This window comes from Mastigoproctus giganteus, chromosome 6 (assembly GCF_048544385.1).
Source record: "Mastigoproctus giganteus isolate SK-2022 chromosome 6, ASM4854438v1, whole genome shotgun sequence".
NCBI lineage: Eukaryota > Metazoa > Arthropoda > Arachnida > Uropygi > Thelyphonidae > Mastigoproctus > Mastigoproctus giganteus.
Genome location: NC_143580.1, coordinates 118,289,791 through 118,316,531, shown reverse-complemented (window position 1 = coordinate 118,316,531; position 26,741 = coordinate 118,289,791). Strand labels below are relative to the sequence as shown.

At 37.6% G+C, this 26,741-nt stretch overlaps 1 protein-coding gene across 1 annotated transcript in view; it reads left to right on the top strand.

Moving 5' to 3' along the window:
• LOC150084532 (ecdysteroid-phosphate phosphatase-like) overlaps window positions 1-26,741 on the top strand; it is a 390,193-nt gene that overhangs the window by 328,826 nt on the left and 34,626 nt on the right. The window contains exon 12 of the mRNA XM_090375298.1: window positions 11,707-11,955. Within this exon, the coding sequence (XP_090231424.1) occupies window positions 11,707-11,955 (249 nt within the window). The remainder of the gene's footprint in view (window positions 1-11,706; window positions 11,956-26,741) is intronic.

The window sequence follows — 26,741 nt, the reverse complement described above, 5'->3', positions numbered from 1 at the left end:
ATTCCTTTTGCCTCAAAGGTGGTACTTTGCATATGTCCATTCTGATATTCCTTGTCAGAGACTGGCGCCTCCGTAGCAAGGTGGGAAGAAACAGCAGTGCGTAGCGTACGCTTCTTGATTAGACCGGGGTTCAAGCCCGTCACCACCAAATATGGAGGATGCAGAAAGGTCAGGGAATGACCACCACATATCCCGGAGCTATTTATGGCCTTAGTTGCTAATGCTCCTCAAAACTAAATAACAAACAAACCTGTCAGAGACTTAGCAATTTGGAATCTCCTCTCTTTGATCTTCTCTGGCTAAAAATCTCTCTACCTCATTGTGTCAAATTCATCTGTTGTCTCTACCATTCTCCCAACTCCACTAATCACTTGGAGCTCTTTGACTTCCTCTCTTTGCAACTTGACTTTCTCCAGTCCAACTTTCCTAACAGTGAGGTAATTTTCCTTGGTGATTTGAATGTTCACAACTCCAGCTGGCTTCCTTTTTCTAGTCACACCGACCCAGCAGGTCGAGATGCTGAGGCTTTTGCAATTATTAATGACCTAGCACAGATTGTTCATTTACCTACGAGAATACCAGACAATCCTACAGCCAATACGCTTGATCTTTTTCTCACAAACAACCCTTCTAAGTACACGGTCGAAGTGAGAGGTCCTTTAGGCACTTCAGATCACAACTTAGTGATTGTCTCTTCACCAATGGAACCTTTATCTCATGGCTGTTCCCAACCTCGTGTTGTTTGGCATTACAAGAAGGCAAAATAGGATGACCTGCGAGACTTCTTTTCTTCTTTTCCTTGGTCGGATTACTGTTTCAAAACTTCTGATGTCAACATTTGCTCAGATCGTGTCAGTGAAATTATTCTTGCAGGAATGGAATCCTTTATCCCACACTCCACTTTAAAATCTCGTCTTTTTTTTAAACTTTGGTTTTCCAATAAATGTGCTATGGCTGCTCAAGAGAAGAATGTTGCATATCATAATTGGCTTGTTTCTAATTCTTCAGTTTCATTTTCTGCCTACACCAAAGCTCGCAACAATTGTAAAGCAGTTATTAATCAGTCTGAACTAGAGTTTGAACAGGCTATGAGTAGAAAACGTGCTTCTTGCCCTGATGGTAGCCGAGCATTCTGGCCTCTTGCCAAAGCTATTGGCTGCAACTTTTGCCCATCTCTGCTCCCACCTCTGTCCAAACCAGATGGTTCTGTTTTCACTTCAGCCAAGGATAAAGCTGACCTGCTAGCATCCCATTTTTCTTCCAGCTCATGTATTAATGATCTTGGTAAAACACCTCCCACCATTCCCACCACGCTCCATTCAATGCCTCCTGTGGTCTTCCGTCAAAAGAATATCAGAAGGATTTTGATGAATCTTGATGCTAAGAAAGCTCCAGGTCCTGATGGTATTTCTCCACTTGTTCTCAAAACCTGTGCTCCTGAACTTACTTCTATTCTTTACCGCCTTTTTTCACTTTCTTATTCCAAAGGTGTTTTTCCTTTTGCTTGGAAATTTGCTCATATCCAGCCAGTTCCTAAAAAGGGTGACAAATTCCTCCCATCCAATTATCGTCCCGTTGCAATTACTTCTACTCTTTCTAAAGTAAAGGAGAAATCAATTAACCGCCAACTCTTAAACTACCTAGAAACCTTCCGTCTGATCAACAATCGCCAGTATAGATTCTGTCAGTGTCGATCCACTGGTGATATTCTGGCTTATGTTACCCATTTATGGACTAATTCAATGGAAAGGTTCGGTGAAACACAAGTAGTTGCTCTTGACATCTCAAAGGCTTTTGATCGTGTTTGGCATAAAGGTCTTCTAAACAAGTTTCCATCTTATGGTTTGCCAACTGTTTTTAGTAATTGGTTATCCAGTTTTCTCTCTGATCGCTCACTGAGGGTGATGGTAGATGGCTCTCTGTCTTCTAACTTCTCCACTAATGCCGGTGTCCCCCGCAAGGTTCAGTTCTTTCTCCCACTCTTTTCCTCTTGTATATCAATGACCTTCTTCCATTGAATGGAAATCCTATCCATAGTTTTGCCGATGATAGCACTTTGCATTCAACTTTCCATTTTGGAAACCTTGTCCTGCTCAATCAGCTTCAACTTCTCGAAAATCTGCTACCAATTCCTTAAATGCCGATCTTCAGGTAATTCTCCAGTGGGGCAAAGACAACTTAGTTGATTTCAACCCTTCTAAAACTCAGTCTTGTCTTATATCTCGCAAAAAGGATTCTTCTGCTCCATAATATGCTTATCTTTAGTGACACTCCGATTTCTAGGCAAAATGATATATCTCTTTTGGGGATCTAATCCCTCTTGGCACAAGCACATTACAAATATTGCTTCCTCTGCATCTAAAAAACTTGGTTTTCTCTTTCGCTCTCAGCGTTACTTTTCTTCCAAACAGCTGCTCACTCTGTATAAATCGCAAATCCGCCATGCCATGGAATATTGTTCTCACATCTGGGGTGGTGCCCCAAAACCTCTCTCAGGCTTCTTGATTCCATTCAGAAGAGGGCAGTTAGGTTAATTAATGATTCATCTCTAACAGAGTCTCTCCACTCGCTTTCTCATAGACGTACTGTTTCTGCTGCATGCCTCTTCTACAGATACTTCCATGGGCACTGTTCTTCTGAATTGGCTTCTATAATTCCCGCTCTCTCTCTTTCAAAATAGTCCGAACACGTGCCGCTACCAGCCAACATCCATTTACTGTCCAACTTCAAACCCACAGAACCAACTTTTCATCTTCCTCATTTATTCATTCAACTTCCATTTTCTGAAACAACCTTCCTTCATACGTATTTCCTGAAAATTACAATCTACAGAAGTTCAAGTCCAATGTCAACAAATATCTTCTGTCGTCTTCTCAACCTCCAACCCAAGCACGATACTAAGTACTATAGGTTCTAATACCTCTTGTGTTCGGGGTTCACATAAAAAAAAAAAAAATTTATCTGCACCTTCATCCCTTCCCTTTCTTCGATTCACTCCCTTGCCTTATACCATCTGCTTGAACTTAGAAACCTAACTTACATATTCTTCTTATACATATTCTCCCTCACATGTATTCTTATACATACTTCTTATATATATTCTCCCTAAATCTCATGATTTGCTTTTAACCACCAATTTTTGCATCTAGGTTACACTGTAAGTTTTTACCATTTTACTTCTTAATTTACTTTAATTTATTTTGTTCTATAACATACACTGCATTTTGGACTACTTTGTCCATATTTTTATGAAAGTTCTACTGCTTTGCCCCCCCTCCGTTTGATCTCACTTAGTTTTATTCTTAAATTTGCTTTTCTTCCACAGGTATGGACAAGTATAGAAACAGTCTTTGTTACATGATCAGGTGTAGTCCCATGATGAAATACCTCATTATGTATCAATATTTATTTTTAGCTAACATCAGATTTTAATTTTATATTTTATAATTTCTCGACCCCTTTTTTGGACTTATAACCAAAATTGCCCACCTATATCTGATGTTTGCTGTTATTCCATGTATTACTTTAATCATTTTTTGCTTTACAGTTCCATTCTCTAATTAGCTATCCAGTTCAGCCTATCATTTTGCTTAATTCATTATATCATATATGATATTCACATTCTTTCTCAAGCCTTCAACATCTCCAATTTCTGCTATCCTTTTATTTATTAGTTTTGGCATCCATCTTTGCAATTTTCAATAGACTTATTTATTTACCCCACCCACCCACACAAACTTTATCATTTATTTTATGTTTCATATGCTATAAAGCAGTGGTGTCCAACCTTTTCCTGTATGGGGGCCACATTTAAAGTTAGATTTGTTTCGTGGGCCACACAGAGTGATTCAAGAAAAAATTGTGTCACATTTTCTTTATCTTGTTACTCGTAAAAAGAAGTTTCTATTTTCATTTTACCATCTTTTCTTTTCAGGTTATCTAAAAAAAATGCAAATTCCCAACACTTTTATGTGCAATTAATCTGTCATTGATTTATTTTTTTGATTTTATTAAAATTATAAAAATATGACTTACTTTTGTTGTTTTTTTTTTAAATACTTTAATTTTGTTTCTGTTTGAAATACTTCTCTTTTGTTTAAAAAAAAAAAAAAATACTTTTGCTTTCAAATGTTCATTTTAGAAAATTTACAACCTGAAAACATCACTGCTTTTCAATATTAAGGTGAATAAATAAATATAATGATAAACCTAAAATTGAAATTTTTGAAAATTTTATTAAGTACAATACACAATAACATTTACTGGACAAAACTTGACATTTAATGAGATGATTGAAGCTGGATATTTTTAAATAATTGTTCAAAATTTGGTTGCAAATTTGTGACACCAATCTCAATACATAATGAAGACTATGTCCTGATGGTATTTCTCAATGGAGCTGCAGGTCCTGATGGTATTTCTCCACTTGTTCTCAAAACCTGCACTCCTGAACTTACTGCTGTTCTATGCCACCTTTATTCACTTTCTTTTTCCAAAGGTGTTTTTCCTTCTGCTTAGAAATTTGCTCATATCCAGCCGGTTCTTAAAAAGGGTGACAAATCCCTCCCATCCAACTTCTTCTTGTCTTTCTAAAGTAATGGAGAAATCACTTCACCGTCAACTCTTAAACTATCTAGAAACCTTCCGTCTAATCACTGATCGCCAGTATGGATTCTATCAGTGTTGATCCACAGGTGATATTCTGGCCTGTGTTACCAATTTATGGACAAATTCAATGGAAAAGTTCGGTGAAACACAAGCAGTTGCTCTTGACATCTCAAGGGCTTTCGATTGTGTTTGGCATAAAAATCTTCCAAACAAGTTTCCATCTTATGGTTTGCTAACTGTTCTTTGTAATTGATTATCCAGTTTTCTCTCTGACCGCTCACGGAGGGTGATGGTAGATGGCTCTGTCTTCTAACTTCACTACTAATGCTGGTTCCTCCAAGGTTCAGTTCTTTCCCTCCATTCTTTTCCTCTTGTATATTAATGACCTTCTTTCATTGATCAGAAATCCTATCCATAGTTTTGCTGATGGTAGCACATTGCATTCCACTTTCCATTTTGAGAAACCTTGGACTGCTCAATCAGCTTCAACTTCTCGAAAATCTGCTACCAATTCCTTAAATGCCAATCTCCAGGTAATTCTCCAGTGGGGCATAGACAACTTAGTTGATTTCAAACCTTCTAAAACTGTCTTGTCTTATATCTCACAAAAAGTATTCTTCTGCTCCTATGCTTATCTTTGGTAACACTCCGATTTCTAGGCAAAATGATATATCTCTTTTGGGGATTACCCTGACTTCTAATCTCTTGGCACAAGCACATTACAAATATTGCTTCCTCTGCATTTAAAAAACTTGGTTTTCTCTTTTGTTCTCAGCGTTACTTTTCTTCGAAACAGCTGTTCACTCTGTACAAATCGCAAATCCGCCCTACCATGGAATATTGTTCCCCTGTCTGGGGCGGTGCCCCAAAAAACCTTCCTTCATACGTATTTCCTGAAAATTACTGTGTATTTTACAGAAGTTCAAGTCTAATGTCAACAAATATCTTCTTTCGTCTTCTCAACGTCCAACCCATGCGTGGTACTATAGGTTCTAATACCTCTCGTGTTTGGATTTTTCATAAAAAAGAAAAAATGTTCATCTGCTATTCTGTTTCTTTTTAAATATTTATTTGATTTTACGAGTGAAAAAAATCTGCTTGCAAGCATATGTTGATCCGAACAAAGTAGCCATTTTCATGGCATTTTCTTTTATTAGTAGAAAATATTCAAATGGGAAAGTTTTGTAGAATTCAAATAGTTTATTTTTGCAGTCTATATATTTATTTTTGCTTGAAGATCAATAATTTCAAGTTGCAATCTGGGATTGTAGTTTTCAGCCATAGAAGTAAATGGGTTCTCAAACAAAAGCTTATCTTTTTTCATGGGATTTTATATCAGAAAATCGACTTTCAAACTTGTCAAAAAGTAATTGTAATAACGAAAGGCAACAATTCTTTGGAAATGTGTTTCTCCTTTAGCTCAGCACAACATTCAAATGAACTAAATTGTCTTGCTCAACTGGGATTTAAATAATAACAACTTCTGAAATGATTTAATGTCACCAGACAAATCAGACCAATTTTCCTTTCCCTTGTAGTTTTAAATTATGATCATTTAAATGACTAGAAATGTATGTATGAATTGCAAGATCAAATAGCCACTCCATATTTGATAGTTGTTTTATTGGTTTCCCTTTTTCTGTGTTGAAACCTTCGGTGATGTTTCAACCCAGGGGCTCACATCTGGTGAGTATGGGCTTGGCACACCCAGGGTTCTGAGCTGGATATCATCATTCTTCTCTTTCTTGGTGATTCCCTTCTATTTCTGACCCCCCCCCTCTCTCTCTCTCTCTCTCTCTCTCTCTCTCTCTCTCTCTCTCTCTCTCTAAGGGGTAACTCAGAATTTTTTTTTTTTTGGCTGGTGCAGCAAAAGCCTCAGGCTTCCTTGCACCATATGGCTAATTATAATAATAATAATAATAACAGCGACATTAAGGCCATGTGATCTTGTAAAATTTACAATTGAAATAACCACATTCATAACACGTTGGAGATCTAATATATTCCCACAGAGAGCTTCTTGATGCACAATGCAGTGAATTCCAATCTGAGGTTCCACTCCAATATCTATCATTTTCTTGGTTATTCTACACATTAGCCCAATGTTTTTACCAATCATAATTTTTGGTAGGAATCACAACTGGCAGTTGTGACTCCTACTAAGTTTTTAATATTTAATCCTAACTTTTCGATAGATTGGCAGAAATTTAAAAAAAAATTTCACCTGTAGTTGTTCCACGTATACTCTGTAAATCAGCTAAATCTTCAACTGGTACAAAATTATCATTAATTCCACATATGAAGATGAGGAGTTGGGCTGTGTCATTTACATCAGTATTGTCATCTATTGCCACACTAAAATATTTCATTTGTTTTATGTTTTCCAAAAATTGTTCGAACAAATTCTTTCCAATACCTTCTACTCTTTGCATAATTGTTTGCCGAGGCAAACTAATGTCTTGTATCATTGTTTGTTTCTCCGGACAAATTTCTTCCACAACTTTTAACAAATAACGCTTAACAAATTCACCATCATTGAAAGGTTTACTTTCAAAAGTGATCAAATGTGCAACTTGATAACTGGCATGTATAGCAGATAAATTTCTTGACTGATACGTTTTCAGTATATTTTGTTGTTTTTTTAATTCGTTTTGTAACTTTGAACACTTTTCTTTTCGCACCACTCCTTTATGTTGATCATAAGATTTATGATTAGAATCAGTGTCGTTTTAAATTATATTCTTTGAAAACTCGCACAATCTCCTGACACACCAAACACACTGCTTCATCAATGAAGAAATAGTCTTCAGTCCACCTTGGATCAAAAACACCACACTCCATTTAAGTGTGGTGTTTTAAGAATGATTTTTTAATTCAATACAAATTAATAATTAATTCAATGCAATGAACAAGCTATATCAAAATACATAACTGTATTTAGCGTATGTATGACTGCACTGAACCACATGTGCATGTTTGATACAGTCGAGCTGGATGCTTACATGCCTGTACATGCAGTGGCAATCGATGTTGTTTTAGTTCACTTTCCGCATGGGCCTTATAAAAATTATTCGCGGGCAGTAGGTATAAAGGATTAAAATTTTAATTTTTAGATTGGTGATATGAATATGTGGCTTTAATGCCATAGTAATAGTTATCAATTAAACATTATATGTACATTGTTTTACTTAGGGCATGATCCTATTTATTTTTGATTCATGTTTGCTAGGTAAATATGACTTGGATGCAAGGTATTTCAGGCCTAATGGTGCTGACTAGCAGTTTGGTGTGCTAGCAGTAGTTGGTCAGACAATATTTATTTATTTTTTTTTAATTGTTAAATCCTAATTAATTTTGCTAGTTAAGTACTAAATTTTGTATGATCATATAGCTAAAGAACCATGTTGAAAAGGAATATATATATATATATATATATAAACTTTTATTTATTTTATGTTTCATGTGCTATAAAGGGCATAAACTGTTAATTTTCAGATTGGTGCTGTAGATCATTATCAGCAATTTTCAATTCACTGCTGGATGAAGGCTTCTCCAAAAACTTTCCAGTTCCTTCTGTTTTGTGCAATGGCCATCCATTTACTACCCACAAACTCATGAATTTCATCTGTCCATCTCCGTCGTTGTCTTCCAAGTTTTCTTCGAGCTCCTCTTGGATACCGTTCTGTTATTTTCTTAGTCCATCTGTCATCATGTCTAAGACCTAAGACCATTTTAGACTAAAGAACTAAGGCCATTTTAGTTCTTTAGTTTTGATAAGAATGCCCTTTACTCGAGTTTGATTCCTAATATAATTTGTTCCATTTTTTGCTGTGTAGTTCTCAGCTCTCTTCCATTCTTTTGGTGAGTCCCCAAGTTTCACTTCCATAAGTCATGGTGGGGAGTATACATTGGTTCATTATTTTACATTTCAGACAAACGGGGATATTGCTCCTCAGTATGTGACTATATTTCCTGAATGCTATCCATCCAAAATTTATTCTTCTCTTGACTTCCAGCCATTTATCATTATTACAGCTAATAACTTGTCCCAGATAAGTATATGACTCCACCTTTTCAATTACTGCTCCTTCAATCATTATGTCCCTTTCTGTGGCATACTTGTTCATCATTACTTTTGTTTTAGCCATATATACATCTTTAGTCCAAAATCCTTACTAACTGTGCATAACTGATTAAGATTTTCCTCTAATTCTATGGGATCATGTCTTATGACCACAATGTCTTCTGCAAATTGTAAATGGTTGACTCCTTTCTGCAACCAGTCTAATCTTCTGAAAGCTTTCTCAAGGGCAGCAGTAAACAACTTCGGAGATATTGTGTCTCCTTGTCAAACTCCTTTCTCAATTTTAAATTTGCTGCTGTCTTTGTCTAGTCTAATAAAGGAGGTAGCGTTCTCATATATTTTATTCAAAATCATAATATATGGGGTATCTATTCCTTGTCTTTCCAGTGCCTGAAACATTGCCTTATGCTGTATGGAGTCAAATGCCTTTTCATAATCCACAAATGCCAGGCATAATGGTGTTTTATATTCATTTTCTTTCTCCATTAGCTGTGATATTACGTGAAGGTGATCCATAGTTGAGAATCCTGTCCTAAAGCCAGCTTGCTCTTTCAGTTGATTCTCATCAAGTATTCTTTCTAATCTGTTAGTAATGACCCTTGTGAACAACATGTTCTATAACTTTAAATTTCTGATTTATCTTCTTTCTTATGCAGCAAAACTATGATTGCATTATTCCACTTCTTAGGCATCATACCTTTTCTTATGCATTTTGTGAATTGTCTTGCCAGTTTTTGTGTCATGTCACTTCCTCCCAATTTTAACAATTCTACAGTAAATTCATTTTCCCCCGGGGCTTTCTGATTCTTCATTTTCTTCAACGCATGTTCTTACCTCATCAGGAAGAATATCAGTTATGTCATACTTGTTACTAATTTGCGATCCATCTTCCCCACTGCTGGCATCATTCCCTCGCTCCTTGTATAATTCTCTAGAATAGTCTTCTGCTATTTGAATTATGCCTTCTCTGCTATTTATAAGTACGCCGTTGCTATTCTTCAGTTTCAGTATCATTTGTCTTTCTGTATTACTGCTCATGGCTGCTGATTTAAGTCCTTTGTTTTCCCTTAATGCTTGTTCTACTTTTCTTGTGTTACTTCTTCTTATGTCTTCTATGAGTCTCTTTCTAATGGCTTTGCATAACTATATGAGTATACTGAGCAATAAACTCAGTATACCCAATTTTATCCTTGTCAGTATTTATCTTGCCCTTCATTTGTCACCTTCGGTTCGTTACGACTACTGTTTCTTAACTAATTTTTTCTTCTTTGGATTTATTTTTACCTATAGGTTTCTTGGACTTTATCACTTTCAGAATGTTGTAACATTCCTCGTCAATATCTTGGTCATGAGCAGTCTGCAGAAGCTTAAAACTTGTTCTTAGGTTCCAGTACATACTGCTTTTACTCCTCTTCTGTTATCTCAAAGACCTTCGTATTATTTACTTGAGTCAGTTTTTTTCCTTTATTTTCTTTATCTATATCAAGTGTGCATCTTACCATTCTGTGATCACTTCCAACATTTACCTTGTTCATGACACTAACATCATTCATGATATATCTTCTGTTAGTGAGGATGAAGTCTATTTCATTAGTTGTTTATCCATTTGGATTCTTTCCTGTCCACTTCCTTGATGCTGTAGATATGTGGCTTTAATGCTATTGTAATATTTATCAATTAAACATTACACACACATTGCTTTACTTAGGGCATGATCCTATTTATTTTTGGATTTGTGTTTGCTGTGTATTTACAACTTAGCTGAAAGGCATTTCAGGCATTAATGAATAATGATGCTGCCTAGCAATTTGGTGTGCTACCAGTAGCTGGTCTGCCTATTTTTTTTTATTTTTTATATATATGTATATAAAATTGAAAAAAGCTTTTGCTGGAGATATAATTAATGGATTAAATAACCTAAACATTATATATTGCTTATAATCTGATAACCAACTCTTCCCCTGCAAAATTCTGGAATTTTTGTTCATATGCTTTTCTAATATAAATGAAATTATTAATAAATTTATAGCATAATAAAAGATTGCTCGACATGTACTTATAAAGAGTAACATATCATTTCCAATTTTAAATCATTTTGACTTAATAGTGGTTTCGAAATACCATTCTGCTATAATCTCAAAGATATTTGGATACCACTAATATTGAAGAAAACAGATTTTTATTTTAAAAAAAATTAATAACAGTTGAGCCCACTATTAGCCTGATTGACAACACTGATCCTTTATGGAAACCTTTCAGCTAGTTCGTGATAGCAGCCAGCTGGGATTTGACACCATACCTCCTTCAAAGCAGTCGCAATCATAGCAATAGAAATGGGTCATACCAACCTGCCTGATTTGGCATTCCAACTCCTTCCAAAGGTGTTCTGGAAACTTCAGATCAGAACTTGAGGAAGACATAGCCGAATTTTGAAATCTTATTTTCCTCAAAATCAGATGTGTGCAAACTTGACTTTGTGAAAAAGGGTGTTATTGCACTGAAAAATAAAGGACTTAGCTGTATAGAATAGGCAGAATATAAGAACCTTGGAGTTGTTCAGATTATTTGTATGACATGACATTGAGGTTTTCTGTAACAAAGAGTCCTTGTCTTAACCATGAGAAGCAGTCAAAAACCATTAAACTTCCTGTAACAGATTTCATTATTGAGATAATGCACTGCCTTAGGTGGTGTTCTCCAAGCATTTTCCAAATGTACAAGTGGAACATCTTTTAATGCTGTAGGACCCCTTTTCAGAGTTCATGAATAATGTAACAGTTCATCACTGCAAGTGACATTTGTTGCTGTATTTGGCTTGTAAGCTGCAGCTCTCTTGTGTATGATTCTGATTCCTCTGATGTTTCCTGTGCACTTTTTCCATATCTGCATACAGCTAGCTTTCGTTTTTACTGGTTTTGGTGAGATGTACTTTTGAGAGGATTCTGTAAAAATTAGAAAAAGCTATGACATATTAAACCATAACTTGCTTTAACTCAGTTACTCTCTTTTCTCAGTACTAGAATCAGATGATGTGCCTATTCAAGTGGAACCTGGACTATTTGAGTGGCTTGCATGGTATCAAGATAGCATGCCTGTTTGGATGACACTGGAAGAACTTCAGAATTGTGGTTTTAATGTGAATGTGGACTATAACCCTGTTTTAACTGTTGAAGATATATATGGCAAAAGGGAAACTGTAGACCAATATTATATGCGCAGTTTTTATGTTGTACAGACTGTTCTGAAAAACACAACAAATAACGGTAAATTTCCTTTCTCTTTATTGATAGCCTGTTATATATTTTAATGTTTAGCATTTCAAAAAATTATAATTTATTTATTGAAATTTTTTATTTATTGAAATTGAAATGGTATTTATTGAAATTTTATGCTTTACTAGAATGTCTTAGAGTGCTGATAATCTTATCTTTTTACAGTGTTCACATGAGAATGTAGGTGGAATATTACTTCTGCATGCGATGTGAATATTAAAAACTAAATTCAGAATGGCTAAACTAAAGTCATCTCCAAAAAGTCAAAGTGCACTTTGACAATCTGAATCATTTGTGAAATTAATTTTAGGGTAGACACTCATTAGAAACATATATGATGTTTTTGGTCAAGAATCACCATGTGCAGAGAAGCAGAACATGAAGTGAGTAAATGGGGACTCATGGAAAACTATATGATACATTCTGGTAGTCACATATTCATATTTCTGATGAAATATGAATATTTCTCATACAATCTTGGCATGGACGGGTTTACACCCAGGATAATTGTAAGGACTTTTGCCATTTTGAATATCTTTATAATGCTTCCTTTTCTTATGGCGTTTAACAAATAAATTCAACAGAATTGATCAATTGTATACGTTTTAAAGAGAATTGTCAGGAGGATTTCATACCATTAGGAAGGATGCATTTGGTTTTAACACATTTTCTGTCTTAATGTTCACCATCCACACGGAAAGAAACTGCATGATTACCAGGACCAGTTGTTATCTTCGAGAGCCGATGGTTTGGCTTCCCTCCTTCCATTAGGATGCTAGGGCGTTGTCTTCTCTGGACTCGGGGGACTCTCTTTGTCTCCTTGGTCTTCCCACTTCTGTTACTTCTGGCAGTGCGGACAATGTCTGAAAAGGCTTTGGTGCTATGACGACAACAACAATGACAGTGACAACAATATCGACAGCCACAGTAACTCTGAACACCCTGTTGATGTCTTTTTGTGCCTTTTTATATTCTTTATGTTCCTTTCCCCTCCAAGACCAACTCTTTCTCATTGGCCACTACGAGTCCCAAATTTCCTGTCCATAAAGGTCCAGGAGTGACTCATAACCCAAGAAGAGTCCCTTTGTCTCTGGTTGTCTTATTTGGTGCCACAATGTTGGAGATGTTAATAAAACTGCCCACCTACCTTCCCACACTGGCTTCCCTTTTGGCTGGACTCACACAACATCCTTTCTGTTCCCATCTCTTTTCCGGTCCTAAAATTTCTTTAAGCATTGCGGTTGGCGTGAGAAACCAGGCTTCTGTGTTCTTTTCTTGCACATTAATTAATTCATTTCTAGATAACATTTCCCTCTGGTTAACTATTTCCTATGGACAGTGTTTTGCTGTTACTTCTGTTATTGTGTTCTTTGGCCCACATGCGCTGGTAGGAACTAGGGAGACTTTACCTTACTTCTTATCAGATTGTGGCATCCTCAGTGACCTCCATGCTCTAGGTCTACGAGACAACCTGCCTATATTCATCAGGAACTTTCTCAGGACTCGTTCGTTCCAAGTTCGATACTGCAACTCACTTTCTATGTCATTTTTACAGGAAGAAGGAGTGCCACAAGGATCTGTACTGAGTGCAACCCTTTTTGCCCTAAGAATCGATTCCATCACAAAAGAACTTCCAAATACTGTTGAGACCTACCTTTATGCCGATGATCTCTCTATTTCTTGCCATTCTCAGAATATGAGATCCATTGAACGACAGCTGCAGATATCTTTGAATAAAGTCCAAAGGTGGGTAGAGTTAAATGGCTATCATCTATCACAGCAGAAAACTGTTGCAATACACTTTTGCAATCAACGGAAAATGCATACAGATCCCGAACTTCAGATGCAAAACTTTATCGTTCCAGTTACTGACAACATCAGATTCTTAGGATTAATCCTTGACAGGAAACTAAATTTCCTTGAGCACATTAAATCTGTCCGTATATCCTGCCTCAAAAAGCTGAACATACTAAGAGCTTTATCTGCCTTGTCTTGGGGAGCAGACCGTACATCTCTGTTGCTTTTATATAGAGCATTGATCAGATCCTGATTGGATTATGGTGCTCCACTTTATGATTCCGCCCTTAAGAGTACACTACGATGGCTGGATCCTATACAGCATTGCGGATTGCACTTGGTGCTTTCAGGACATCTCCTACTCATAGTTTGTATATTGAAGCACATGAGCCCCCGCTTTGTCTCCGCAGGAAAACACTACTTCTTATGTATGCAGCCCGAATACAAAGTTGCTGTCAGCATCCTATTGGGCCATATCTCTTTAATCCACCACTGCAAAACCTTTATAGAAATAAACCCAGTAAAATAAGACCGGCAGGCTTACGCCTTATTGAATTAACGCAGAGTTGGAACGTTCAAATTTTCAACAGGAAACATGTAATGAATTACTCCCAACCGCCATGGATTCCTCCTCCTCAGTTATATTTGGATACTTATCTTGACAAGTTGGGAAAGAATCATATACCAACACTCAGTGTGAAACAACTCCATGCAAGTCATATTCAGAAATACGCTGATTTTTTGCCCATATATACTGATGGCTCCAAATCGCATTCAGCCGTTGGAGCAGCGGCAGTATTTCCCTCTACTATCATCTCGGCTGCCCTTCCACCTGAGTATAGCAGCTTCTCCGCAGAACTTCATGCAATAAAATTAGCTTTAGACAACCTGAATCTCTACCCATCTATAAAATATGTTCTATACACAGACTCTCTCAGCTCAATAACCGCAATGCAAAACTCTTTCTACAAGGCTCATCCTGTGTTAAATCAAATCGGAAGACTCCTATTACAAATTGAAGAACGTCATCAATCAGTGACCTTTTGCTGGATCCCAGCACATTCAGGGATAAAGGGTAACGAACTTGCTGATGAAAATGCTAAAAATCCGTCAACCTTTGATTTAATCTCCATTCCGGTTCCAGCCTCTGACTACTGTCACATCATACAAACAGCATGTTTCGTGAAGTGGAAAGAGCTATGGCACAAACAAAAGAATAATAAACTCTACCAGTTGAAACAGGATCCAAAACATTGGCACTCTAGCACAGAACAGTGCGAAGAGAAGAAGTGGTTCTTGCACGGGCACGTATTGGACACACATCTGACCCACCTCCATCTGCTTAGAGGCGAAGATCCTCCTCAATGTCCATACTGTTCAGAAAATTTAACAGTCAAACATATTCTGATTGACTGCCCTCACTATCAACAGGACAGAACATTCGTCCTGAGTTCCCCGAGAAATCTACGAGAACCAATGACATTACAACATATTATTGGAGATGATGCAAACATCAATGAGTTTTTCTCTTATCTGAAAATAATTGGATTTTATGATAAATTTTAAATATGTCTGTAAAGGGGGCTTAGAGGGGAACAGGTATCCTGTGTGTTATCAGACACTCAGCCTAAAACACTGATGGATCCAATATCTCTCTATTACAGAAGATTTAGGAGAAGTCCGGTTGGGCCTGCCTCCCTAAAATCCACTCATGCACACCTTATCGATGGTAAGCCCTGTTACGTCACTTAGGTGACAACGAACGTGTAGAGTGGTTCTCTTCAAGACGCCTGGTCAGCGTGAAGAGGAAAAGACCAAACCCTCCAGCAATGAGAGCAAAATACAAATGGCCCTCAGTCCCCAGCAGCTTTCACTCTCCCTCTTACGGCAGCGAGAGGATCAGAGTGGAAGCAGAGGGTGCTAAGAATCTCTGGGTACAACCAGGCTGCCATGCACGGAAATTGAACTGGCCTGTTATAACGTACGATCACTCATCGGTGAAGACAGGATATTAGAGCTGGAAAAGGAATTAGAAAATGTGAATTGGAATATCATCAGTTTGGCTGAAACAAGAAGGAGAAATGAATCACTTATAAGTTTATCAAGTGGAAATCTGCTGTACACCAATGGAAACAGTGAAAGGAGTGAAGGTGGAGTTGGGTTTCTGGTCCATAAAGATTTTAAAAACAACATTTTGGAATTCAAAAGTACATCACCAACGGTGTCAAGACTAATACTCAAGATTTCTAAGAGGTACAAGCTAAAGATTATAATGATTTATGCACCAACATCGAGCCATGATGATGAAGAGGTTGAAGAAATGTACACCGAAATTGAGTGTCTTCTAGATGAGCAGAAAACCCACTACACTATTATTATGGGGGACTTCAATGCTAAGGTTGGAAAAAGGCAAAACAGTGCAGAAAGAGGAACTATACGAAATTTTGGAATTGGTGAAAGTAATAAAAGAGGTGAAAGACTTGTGGAATTTGCAGAATCTCAAGGAATGTCAGTAGTGAACACTTTTTTCAAGAAAAGGGTGAACAGAAAGTGGACATGGAAGAGTCTAAATGGATTAACAACTAATGAAATCGACTTCATCCTCACTAACAGAAGATATACTGTGAATGATGTTACCGTCCTGAATAAGGTAAATGTTGGAAGTGATCACAGAATGGTAAGATGTACACTTGATATAGATGCAGAAAAGGAAAGGAAAGGAAAAAACTGACTCAAGTAAATAATACAAAGGTCTTTGAAATAACAGAGGAGGAGAAAAAGCAGTATGTACTGGAACTTAAGAACAAGTTTGAGCTTCTGCAGACTGCTCAGGACCAAGATATCGACGAGGAATATTACAACTTTCTGAAAGTGATAAAGCCCAAGAAACCTATAGGGAAACAGAAATCCAAAGAAGGAAAAATTAGTCAAGAAACACTTGTCATGATGAACCAAAGACGACAAATGAAGAGCAAGAAAAACACTGACAGGGAGAAAATTGAGTATACTGAGTTATGCAAAGCCATTAGAAAGAGACTCAGAGAGGACATAAGAAGATTTAACACAAGAAAAGTAGAACAAGCATTAAAGGAAAACAAAGGACTTAAATCAGCAGCCATGAGCAGTAATACAGAAAGACAAATGATACTGAAACTGAAGAATAGCGATGGTGTACTTATAAACAGCAGAGAAGGCATAATTCAAATAGCAGAAGACTACTATAGAGAATTATACAAGGAGCGAGGGAATGATACCAGCAGTGGGGAAGATGGATTGCAAAGTAGCAACACATACGACATACCCGATATTCTTCCTGATGAGGTAGAACATGCATTGAAGAAAATGAAGAATCGGAAAGCCCCGGGGGAAGATGAAGTTACTGTAGAGTTGTTAAAATTGGGAGGAAGAGACATAACACAAAAACTGGCAAGGCTCTTCACAAAGTTCATTAGAAAAGGTGTGATGCCTAAGCAGTGGAATAATGCAATCATAGTTTTGCTGCATAAGAAAGGAGATAAATCAGAAATTGGAAATTATAGACCAAGTAGCTTGTTATCCCATATCTACAAGTTGTTCACAAGGGTCATTACTAACAGATTAGAAAGAATACTTGATGAGAATCAACCAAAAGAGCAAGCTGGCTTTAGGACAGGATTCTCAACTATGGATCACCTTCACGTAATATCACAGCTAATGGAGAAAGCAAATGAATATAAAACACCATTATGCCTGGCATTTGTGGATTATGAAAAGGCATTTGACTCCATACAGCATAAGGCAATGTTTCGGGCACTGGAAAGACAAGGCAAAGATACTCCATATATTATGATTTTGAAGAAAATATATGAGAGTGCTACATCCTTTATTAGACTAGACAAAGACAGTAGCAAATTTAAAATCGAGAAAGGAGTTCAACAAGGAGACACAATATCTCCGAAGCTGTTTACTGCTGCCCTTGAGGAAGCTTTAAGAAGATTAGACTGGTCGCAGAAAGGAGTCAATGTGAAAGGAGAGTACCTAAACAATTTACGATTTGCAGATGACATTGTGGTCATAAGCCACGATCCCAAAGAATTAGAGGAAAATCTTAATCAGTTATGCACAGTTAGTAAGGATTTTGGACTAAAGATGAATATGGCTAAAACAAAAGTAATGAGGAACAAGTATGCCACGGAAAGGGAAATAATGATTGAAGGAGCAGTAATTGAAAAGGTGGAGTCATATACTTATCTGGGACAAGTTATTAGCTGTAATAATGATAAATGGCTGGAAGTCAAGAGAAGAATAAATTTTGGATGGATAGCATTCAGGAAATATAGTCACATACTGAAGAGCAATATCCCAGTTTGTCTGAAACGTAAAATAATGAATCAATGTATACTCCCCACCATGACTTATGGAAGTGAAACTTGGGCACTCACCAAGAGAATGGAAGAGAAGCTAAGAACTACACAGCGAAGAATGGAACGAATTATATTGGGGATCAGACTGTTAGATAAGAAGAGAAACACATGGATTAAGCAGAAAACTCAAGTAAAGGACATTCTTATCAAAACTAAAGAACTAAAATGGTCTTGGGCAGGACACATAGCTCGAAGACATGATGACAGATGGACTAAGAAAATAACAGAATGGTACCCAAAAGGAGCTAGAAGAAAACCTGGAAGACAAAGGCGGAGATGGATAGATGAAATTCATGAGTTTTTGAGTAGTAAATGGATGGCCAGTGCTCAAAACAGAAGGAACTGGAAAGTTGCTGGAGAGGCCTTCATCCTGCAGTGGATTGAAAATGGCTGATGATGATGATGATGTCTGTAAACGCAACCGAGTTGTTATGCCTAAATTGTTTTTAGCTTTTTCATGTGAATAGGCGCATTATAGCCACAGCAGCTTATGCGCCGATAAACACCCATAACACACACACACACATTCTTATCAGATAGGGGGAGAGAAACGTGCAACCCAGTTAGGGCGAGAGGTTTTTACGTTCACTGACATCGAGACTTTTGATAGCTACTTTGGCAATATTTTCTCCATTCTTCCATCTGGTACTGAGTTCCCATTGGCTTCATGATTCAGGCTTGATGTTCCTCTGGTACAGTATTGGCAAGTTAGTAATTAATTAGATTGGATAGGTTCACAGGGAAAGTAAAACTCTCGGGCTAACACCCTCCACAGCCTCTATCATAATTTTGGGTGCAGAATGTAAATTCTGCATCCATAATTCTGGCTGTGGGACATTAAATGTGTCTCAATAAATCTTAAATATGCTTCCTCCATTTACAAAGTCATTTTTCTAAATTAGCCTTGCTACTTACATGATCTTACTGCAACAAGCATTTATGACAAGAGAGCATTCAAGCATTTCGCACTAACTCCGAAATTTCACATTATGCTACCAAAGCATGAGGTATTAGTAACAATCTAAGTATTAAGATAATGGCATAATATCAAAATACACGAATATTATGTTACAAGATATATCATCATCGGCCATTTTCAATCCACTGCAGGATGAAGGCCTCTCCAGCAACTTTCCAGTTAATTCTCTTTTGTGCAATGGCCATCCATTTACTACCCACGAACAGGTGAATTTCATCTTCCGAATTCCCGACGAAAAACTGGATTGCTTGCCAGCTTCTTTTTGCACAAGTTTATCCAGGTGATCCAAGTCCATATTATGTTCTCCGTTTTCAAGTCTATAGAAGACAAAGGAAATGTTATGAGGCCAGTCCGGTAAATTGTTATTCCTTTTCAGTAACACAAGTACAAGTTTTCAATAATTTGGATTAAATTCTTTTTCCGTTGAACTATGAATGATGTTTTCCTTCCCCCCCCCCTTTTTTTTCTTCTTTTTCTTTTTAAAAAAGAGAAATATACGTCTTTAAGAAAAGCGATTTTTTTTAGCTACTTTGTGGAGCTCTGCATTAATGCGTAGAGTTGCAATAGAGGAGTCTCCCTCCTGCTTGATGTAGACGGGCCTTGGCTTATTCTTTCGGCCTATCCATAGTTCTTGATAGAATGCTTGGTGGTGATTCCATGTGATAAGGTGTGGGAAGCGTTCTGATTCCGTCTGTGGCGTAGGGTGTTGTGGCGATCGGAGTTGATGTCTCTCGCCACTTAGGGAGAAAATAATGTCTTTTGTCAGCAGGGAGGAGATCAAAGGTACCCTTTCCAAAGGTTTTAGGCTTAACTGTTTCAAGAACTTCATGTCCCATGCCATTTTGCGGTTTACCACAGTCAGCAGACTGAGCAAATCCATTTTGTCCACTTCAAGTTCTAACACTTCGCAGAGATTGTTGATGTCACGAGCTGCCCGCTGAATGTTGCCAGGATGTACATTCAGTAATTACTGAGTATATCACTAGAACATCCATTTGCAGGCTAAGTTCGATCACCAAATTATCCACCAAATGTTGTTCAAGGTGATTGGAGCTCCCTTAAAAATCTTGCATCCCTGGCAAGCGTGGATCAAGAAAACTTTCGGCTTTCCCCTCAAAGTTTGGGGAGAGTTCTTCCAGAACATTGCATATAGGTATTCCATGCAGTACTTCCCATCTCGGTCATACAGGATTCCATGTTTGCTGTTGCAGCCTACTGTAGCACTTGAATGATTTCACAGGTCAGGTATTTGTAATGTATGGATATGTTAAAACCGAGTTTGGCAAAACAAGTTGCTAATCTGCTGATGTCCTTCTTGAGAGAGTTTGCATCTTTCAATGGAGGACAATTGTGAAAGATTCTCTGCATAACTGCTTGTTGTACTCATTAGAGTCATTAGGCCTATAACACACTCCTACTCTCATTTTCCCTTTCCCAGTGTTTATGTCACACCAAATAGACATAACATTGCACTGTTCACCCATGTCAACTAGATGCACTTCCTTTCTATCCTTTCTGTACACATCGTACTCCCCAAATTCCAATTCTGCACTGCTTATATCTGTGTAACACCATGTCTCTGATATCCCAACGATATCTGCCTTTGATGCCTTGATCAGCACTTCAGTTTCATAACATTTATTTACTATACTTTGTATATACAAAGGGTACTAGGAAAGTTTTGCAATACAGCTTTGTTTATTTAATTTTTTCAAAGTAATTTCCTCTACATTCAATACACCTCTCCATCCTCCGAAACCAATCTTTAAACCAGTTCTGCCAAGTTTCACTAGGGAGTAAAGCACACTCGTTGTCCCAAGCCCGTAGAAGGTCCTCATCACTGGAAAACCGCCTCCCTTTTAGCTTCATTTTCACATGCGGGAACAGTGCAAAGTCGCAGGGAGCAAGGTCTGGTCTGTAAGGAGGGTGCTCGAGAAGTTTCAGTCCTGTCGTGGTCAAATATTCAGTGCAGGCTTTGGCGCAGTGAGCTGACCATTATCGTGATGGAGGTACCAGGTGTCCATTCTTGACTTTGGCCGCAGGTTCTTCATAGATCCAATGACTTTAGGCAGGCATTGTTCAGTATACCACTTAGCTGTGACTGTCTTCTGCGTGTCCAAAACGACGTGTTCCACAATTCCACTCGATTTGAAAAATACAGCTATCATTTTCTTCTTTACAGATCGGTATTTTCTGTCAATTACGGGTGTGTCGTCATCATCAAAGACCCAAACTTTGTTTTGAGGCTTGGTCAGCAGATCGTAATAGTACAGCCAAGTCTCGTCACCTGTCACGATGTTGTTCACATACCGAGATTGTCCCTTATCAAACTTTTTTAACATCTCCCGGCACCAAGTCGCACGTCGTGTCATCTGCTCTTCAGTCAGGTGATGCGGCACCCAGAGAGAACAAAGTTTCTTCACGTGCAAATGATCTTGCAGAATCGAACGAATTGCTGGTGCATTTAGGCCCAAAGTATCCTCTATCTGTTGGTAGGTCACTCACCTGTTTTCGTCAAGCATTTTCCTCACAGCAGTAAAGTTTTCCTCCGTAACTGACGTTCGTGGCCTTCCCGGCCTCTCAGAATCCTCCAGAGTGAAATTTCCCCTTTGGAATTCTCTATACCACCTGAATATCGTTGTACGATGTGGACAATCATCATCTAGTGCAAGAGTCATTTCTTCTAAGCACTGGTCTATGGTTAAACCACGCACAAAATTATACCACAAAACTGTCCTTATCTCATTTCGTGACCACGATGCCATCGCAAGCACTTTACACTCTCACTACTAATGAATAACTGAGCCCATCGACTTGGCGCGGCGGCTACTATGCACGTATGAAAATGTCTCAACATGCAGCAACAAGCAGCTTCCTGTGATTCATTGTTGCGTCATATTGCAAAACTTTCCTAGTACCCTTTGTACTTTGTCTGACTTGGGTGGAGTATGTATTATAGGTGTAGCAGACAGTATTAATCTTGCCCACTCAGCTTTTGATTCACTGGGTGGAACAGTTACCTCTGGTTGTACAGCAGCCAATATTTGTCTGAGCATTTGCAGCAAAAATTGGCTTCTAATTTTTTTTTACTTCTTGATAAGTAACATTGTGCTTGGTTTTATAATACTAGATATGTTTTCCTGTTTCCAGAGAAGAATGTGCTCCAGGCATAAAATGGAATTTTACAAGCACAAACTGGGATCGTACAAGCGGTGGTTTTTGGTAAAAAAAAAAAAAAAAAAAAAACAGGGCTTACAGACCCCCCATAAACTTGGCAGTAGAATACATAATTTTAAAAATTTTCACAAGGAGCAAACCTAATAGTCCCAAAAAAAATCTCTGAATATTCCCTCACACCCAAAATTCTGGTGGAACTCGGGATGTAAAGTTAAAAAGGAAAGAAACCAAGCATGAAACACTTTTAGGAAGTAACAAAAACAGCAAACCTCGTCAACTTTAAAAAGGCCAACGTGAATGCAAAATACATTAAGCTTAATAGTAAGAAAGAGGCATGGAAAATACATTATGGAAAAAAGGGAAATAAACCTCTACCATCACAAGAAAAGTGCAAATTTTATGGAATAAAATATAATGTGCTCCAGGTATCAGTGCCGAAATATTTCCATGTTAATTATAAATAGCATCTGATATTGCAGATACATTAAGTAGCTCATTTGCAGAAATCTCAATTGCAATCGTGAGTCCACCTCATGGTCCACCTGGGAAATTGTCCTCTAAATTTTTAAACAAATCAAAATATTGCTGTGGGTCATCACAAAACAAGTAAATACATGGGATGTATTAGAGTAAGAGCAAGTGCATGTATACTTACATGTACACCAATGCTAGGAGCATTGTAAATAAATTTGATGAATTTGAAGTACATATTAAGTCATCAAATGCAGACATTGTGAGAATATCAGAGACGTGATGTCACTCAGACATATTCAGTGTTGAATTTGAATGTGTAGAGTACAATGTATACAGGAAGGACATTTTTATATTTAAATTTTTTTTTTTATTCAACCTCTGCTTATAAATATTCTTTAGTAGACACATATGATTCAAGAAAGCAAGCTTATACAGCATCATCAAAAAAAACAAACCACTTCCCATTACATCTTATTTTCACTTACCCACTTACACATAATTTTCATTATTTCAGTTGCCTTATCTTCCAACTGTTTTCTAGAGTTACCCTTTATTGGAATAGCCAAGTCATCAGCATATGCAAAAGGCTCTAAATCTCTCCAAACCATATATCTGCTAAGGTCCATATATAAAGACCCACAATTGATCCTTATGGAGACCCTCTAGTTACCCTCATCTTGATCTCATCATAATAAGTTCTCACTATTACCTGCCTTTCACTCAAATAACTTATAATTGCATACAACACTCCAGATAACTGTGTCAGCCTAACCCTCCTCATCACACTTTCCCACTAGATCTTATCAAATGCTCTCTTAAAATCTAAGAAAACTCCCATCGCACTTTTCCAAGCAGTATTTTGTGTTATCTATTATGGCTACAATTGCATCCTCTGCAGACCTATCCTTCTGAAAATCTGCCTGTATGAAAATAATCCTTTGGCCTTATAATGAGCCAAAATTCTTTTAATATAATCATTGTTTTGAAAACCTTCGCTGTAATAGAAAGTAAAGATATACGGCAGTAAGATCCAAGATCTGCCACATGAAGGACAGTTGCAGAATAGATGTGCAGAAGTTTGCCTTTAGCCAGCAAGGTTGACTGCAGGAACAAATTTCCATCCGTTGTTGTGGAAGGGGATAGCTGAAATAAATTCAACGAACAACTAGACAAACTACTGGACGGAATGGATAGGTGAAAGGGAAGAGGTTTTTTTTTTTTTTTTGCTGGTGCTTTTTAAGATTTCTTGCATCATTTACTAATACTAAGAGTAGGGTATATTGATAATATCTCTCTCTCTCTCTCTCTCTCTCTCTCTCTCTCTCTCTCTCTCTCTCTCTCTCTCTCTCTCACACACACACACACACACACACACACAAAACCCTCCTGTTATCAATAGCAGCAACTTAATACCTAACTGCTCCAATTTGTACAGCACTCTTTTATGTGCAACAGTACTCAAAGGATTTCCTGAAATCCAAGTATATGATATCCATCCAGTTCCTTTATGACATGATTGTAGTATCCATTCAAATTGGTCAGACAAGATTTCACCTTAATCAACCCATGCTGTTTCTGAACTATAACTACAGTATTGTCCAGATCAGTGGTTCTCAATCTTTTTTTGCTCATGGCTCACTTTTGAGTTTCATTCACCTCTGTGCCCCCCCATATTGTTTAATTATAATAAGTGTAATTTTTATAATAAATATGTACTTTATCAACTGCACTTTTTATTTATAATATAAGGAATATTAATAATTAAAGGGGGTTTATTAACTACAATCTTTATTTTTAATAGACGTTTTACTCATATAATATTTTGTTTATTCACAATATACAATTATGCTTCTAACAAAAAATATTACAATAATATTATTGTCCTTTAGTTTAGTGAGATCCTTGCAGATCTCGCTAATTTCTTTTTTATATTTGCAATAATTTTATTTTAGAAGTGAACTTTTCATGACCCACTTTACAATTTCCATGGCCCCAATTCTAAGATCTTTACCTGCTGTCCCTCAGAAATACGGCATGGCCCCTGTTGAGAACCACTGGGCTAGATGATCCCACATTGCTTCTTTAACCAGTGACTCCATTATTTTCTCTGGATCAGGAGTTGAACTAACAGGTTTGTAATTACTCGTGTCATCCTTTGATCACCCTTTGTGAATTGTGGATACATTTGCACATCTTCAGTCCATGGGGACCTCCCCTGAATCCAAGTATGTTTAATAATTATGGCTAAAGGTTTGCTTACGTCCTTTGCTACTGCCCTTAATATAATTGGATAGATCTCATCCACCAGGGTGCTTTTCTTTATATGAAATTTATTTTTTGCATCCAGTTTCTTTGTATCCAATCAGATTGGTTAGATAAGATTGGCCATTAATAAATCCATGCTGTGAATGAATTATAACTGCTCTCCTAGATGGTCCTGCATTACTTCTTGAACAGGTAACTTCATTATTTTCCCTGTTATAGAAATTAAACTAACAGATCTGTAATTACTCATGACACCCTTCAGTCTTTGGAGGGAGTTATACCATTAGTTAAGAAACACAAAATCTAAGGAAGTGCATCCAGCTGATGTTGGTGGACAGTGCAGTTTTGAGTCTGTTTGGTGTGAAATAAGCACTGGGAAAGGAAAAATGAATCTGATGAGTATAATGAGCGATTGTGCAGAGAAATAGTGGGCCAATAAATCAGAATGTCTTATAATGGGGGATTTTAACTTTCCAGATATTGACTGGAACTTGTGGGTTGGTCACTCGCACACTAGCAAGACTTGCGGATTTATCAGATGACTGTTTTTTTAGCAACATGTTCAAGAGGCAACCAGAGGGAGTAATAATCTTGTGGAGTTCTCCAGGGTTTGGTGTTGGACCCATTGTTGTTTTGTATATTTATCAATGATATTGCTGGGAAAATGGGATGAGAAGTGGCGACTGAAGTTTAACATTGACAAATTCAAAGTACTGCATATGGATAGCAATAACTGAAGAGAAATTTACCAACTGTGTGGTACTACACTCAGGGAAGTGGAAAGTGAAAAAGACCTATGGGTAATTGTGCAGTCAAATATGAAGTTCGCTGAGCAGTGCAGACAGGCTGCCAGGGCAGGTCATGGAGTTTTGTCGATGATATATAGGAATTTTGCTAGCAGGGAGAGGGAGGTGATTACAAGGTAATGGTCAGGCCATACCTAGTGTACTGTGTACAAGTCTGGAGGCCTTATTTTAGGATGGATGCAGAGTTTCTAGAACGAGACAAAGAAGGGCAACAAGATTGGTGAGGGGAACAAAGGGGGGTGCTCTTACCAAAAAAGGCTTAAGTTCTGCAAATTGCAGCACCTGGAGAGTAAGCACCTGCGAGATGATCTAATTGAGGTGTATAAGGCATTGAATGGGGTGAGCAAGCTGAATGCTGATGGGATTCTTCCTCTTGCTCAGACTAAGAACCCGAGGGGGCACAGTTTCAAATTGAGGAAAGATAGTCGTAGAATAGATGTGCGGAAATTTGCCTTTAGCCAGCGGGTAGTTGATTGGTGGAACAGGCTTCCGTATTTTGTTGTGGAAGCTAATAGCCTAAATAAATTTAAGGCTGAGCTAGACAGGCAATTTGGAATGAATTGAGGGGTGAAATGGGAGGGTTTTTTCTTTTTTTTCTTTTTTTTTTTTTTTTTCTCCTCTGGCTGATGCTGCATGAGCTTGCTTTCTTACGTCATATGCCTCTTCTAATGCTAATCTCCCTTTGTGAATTGGAAATACATTTGCATATCTCCAGGCCTTACAGTCCTCCCTGAGGCCTGGAGATATGCGAATAAGAGAGACATCAAAAGAGGTTGCTTACCAAAGGAGGTAAGCAACCCTTTAGGTTTGCTTACCTCCTTTGATGTCTCTCATAATGTAATAGGATTGATCTAGGGCTTACAATACCCGGATCCC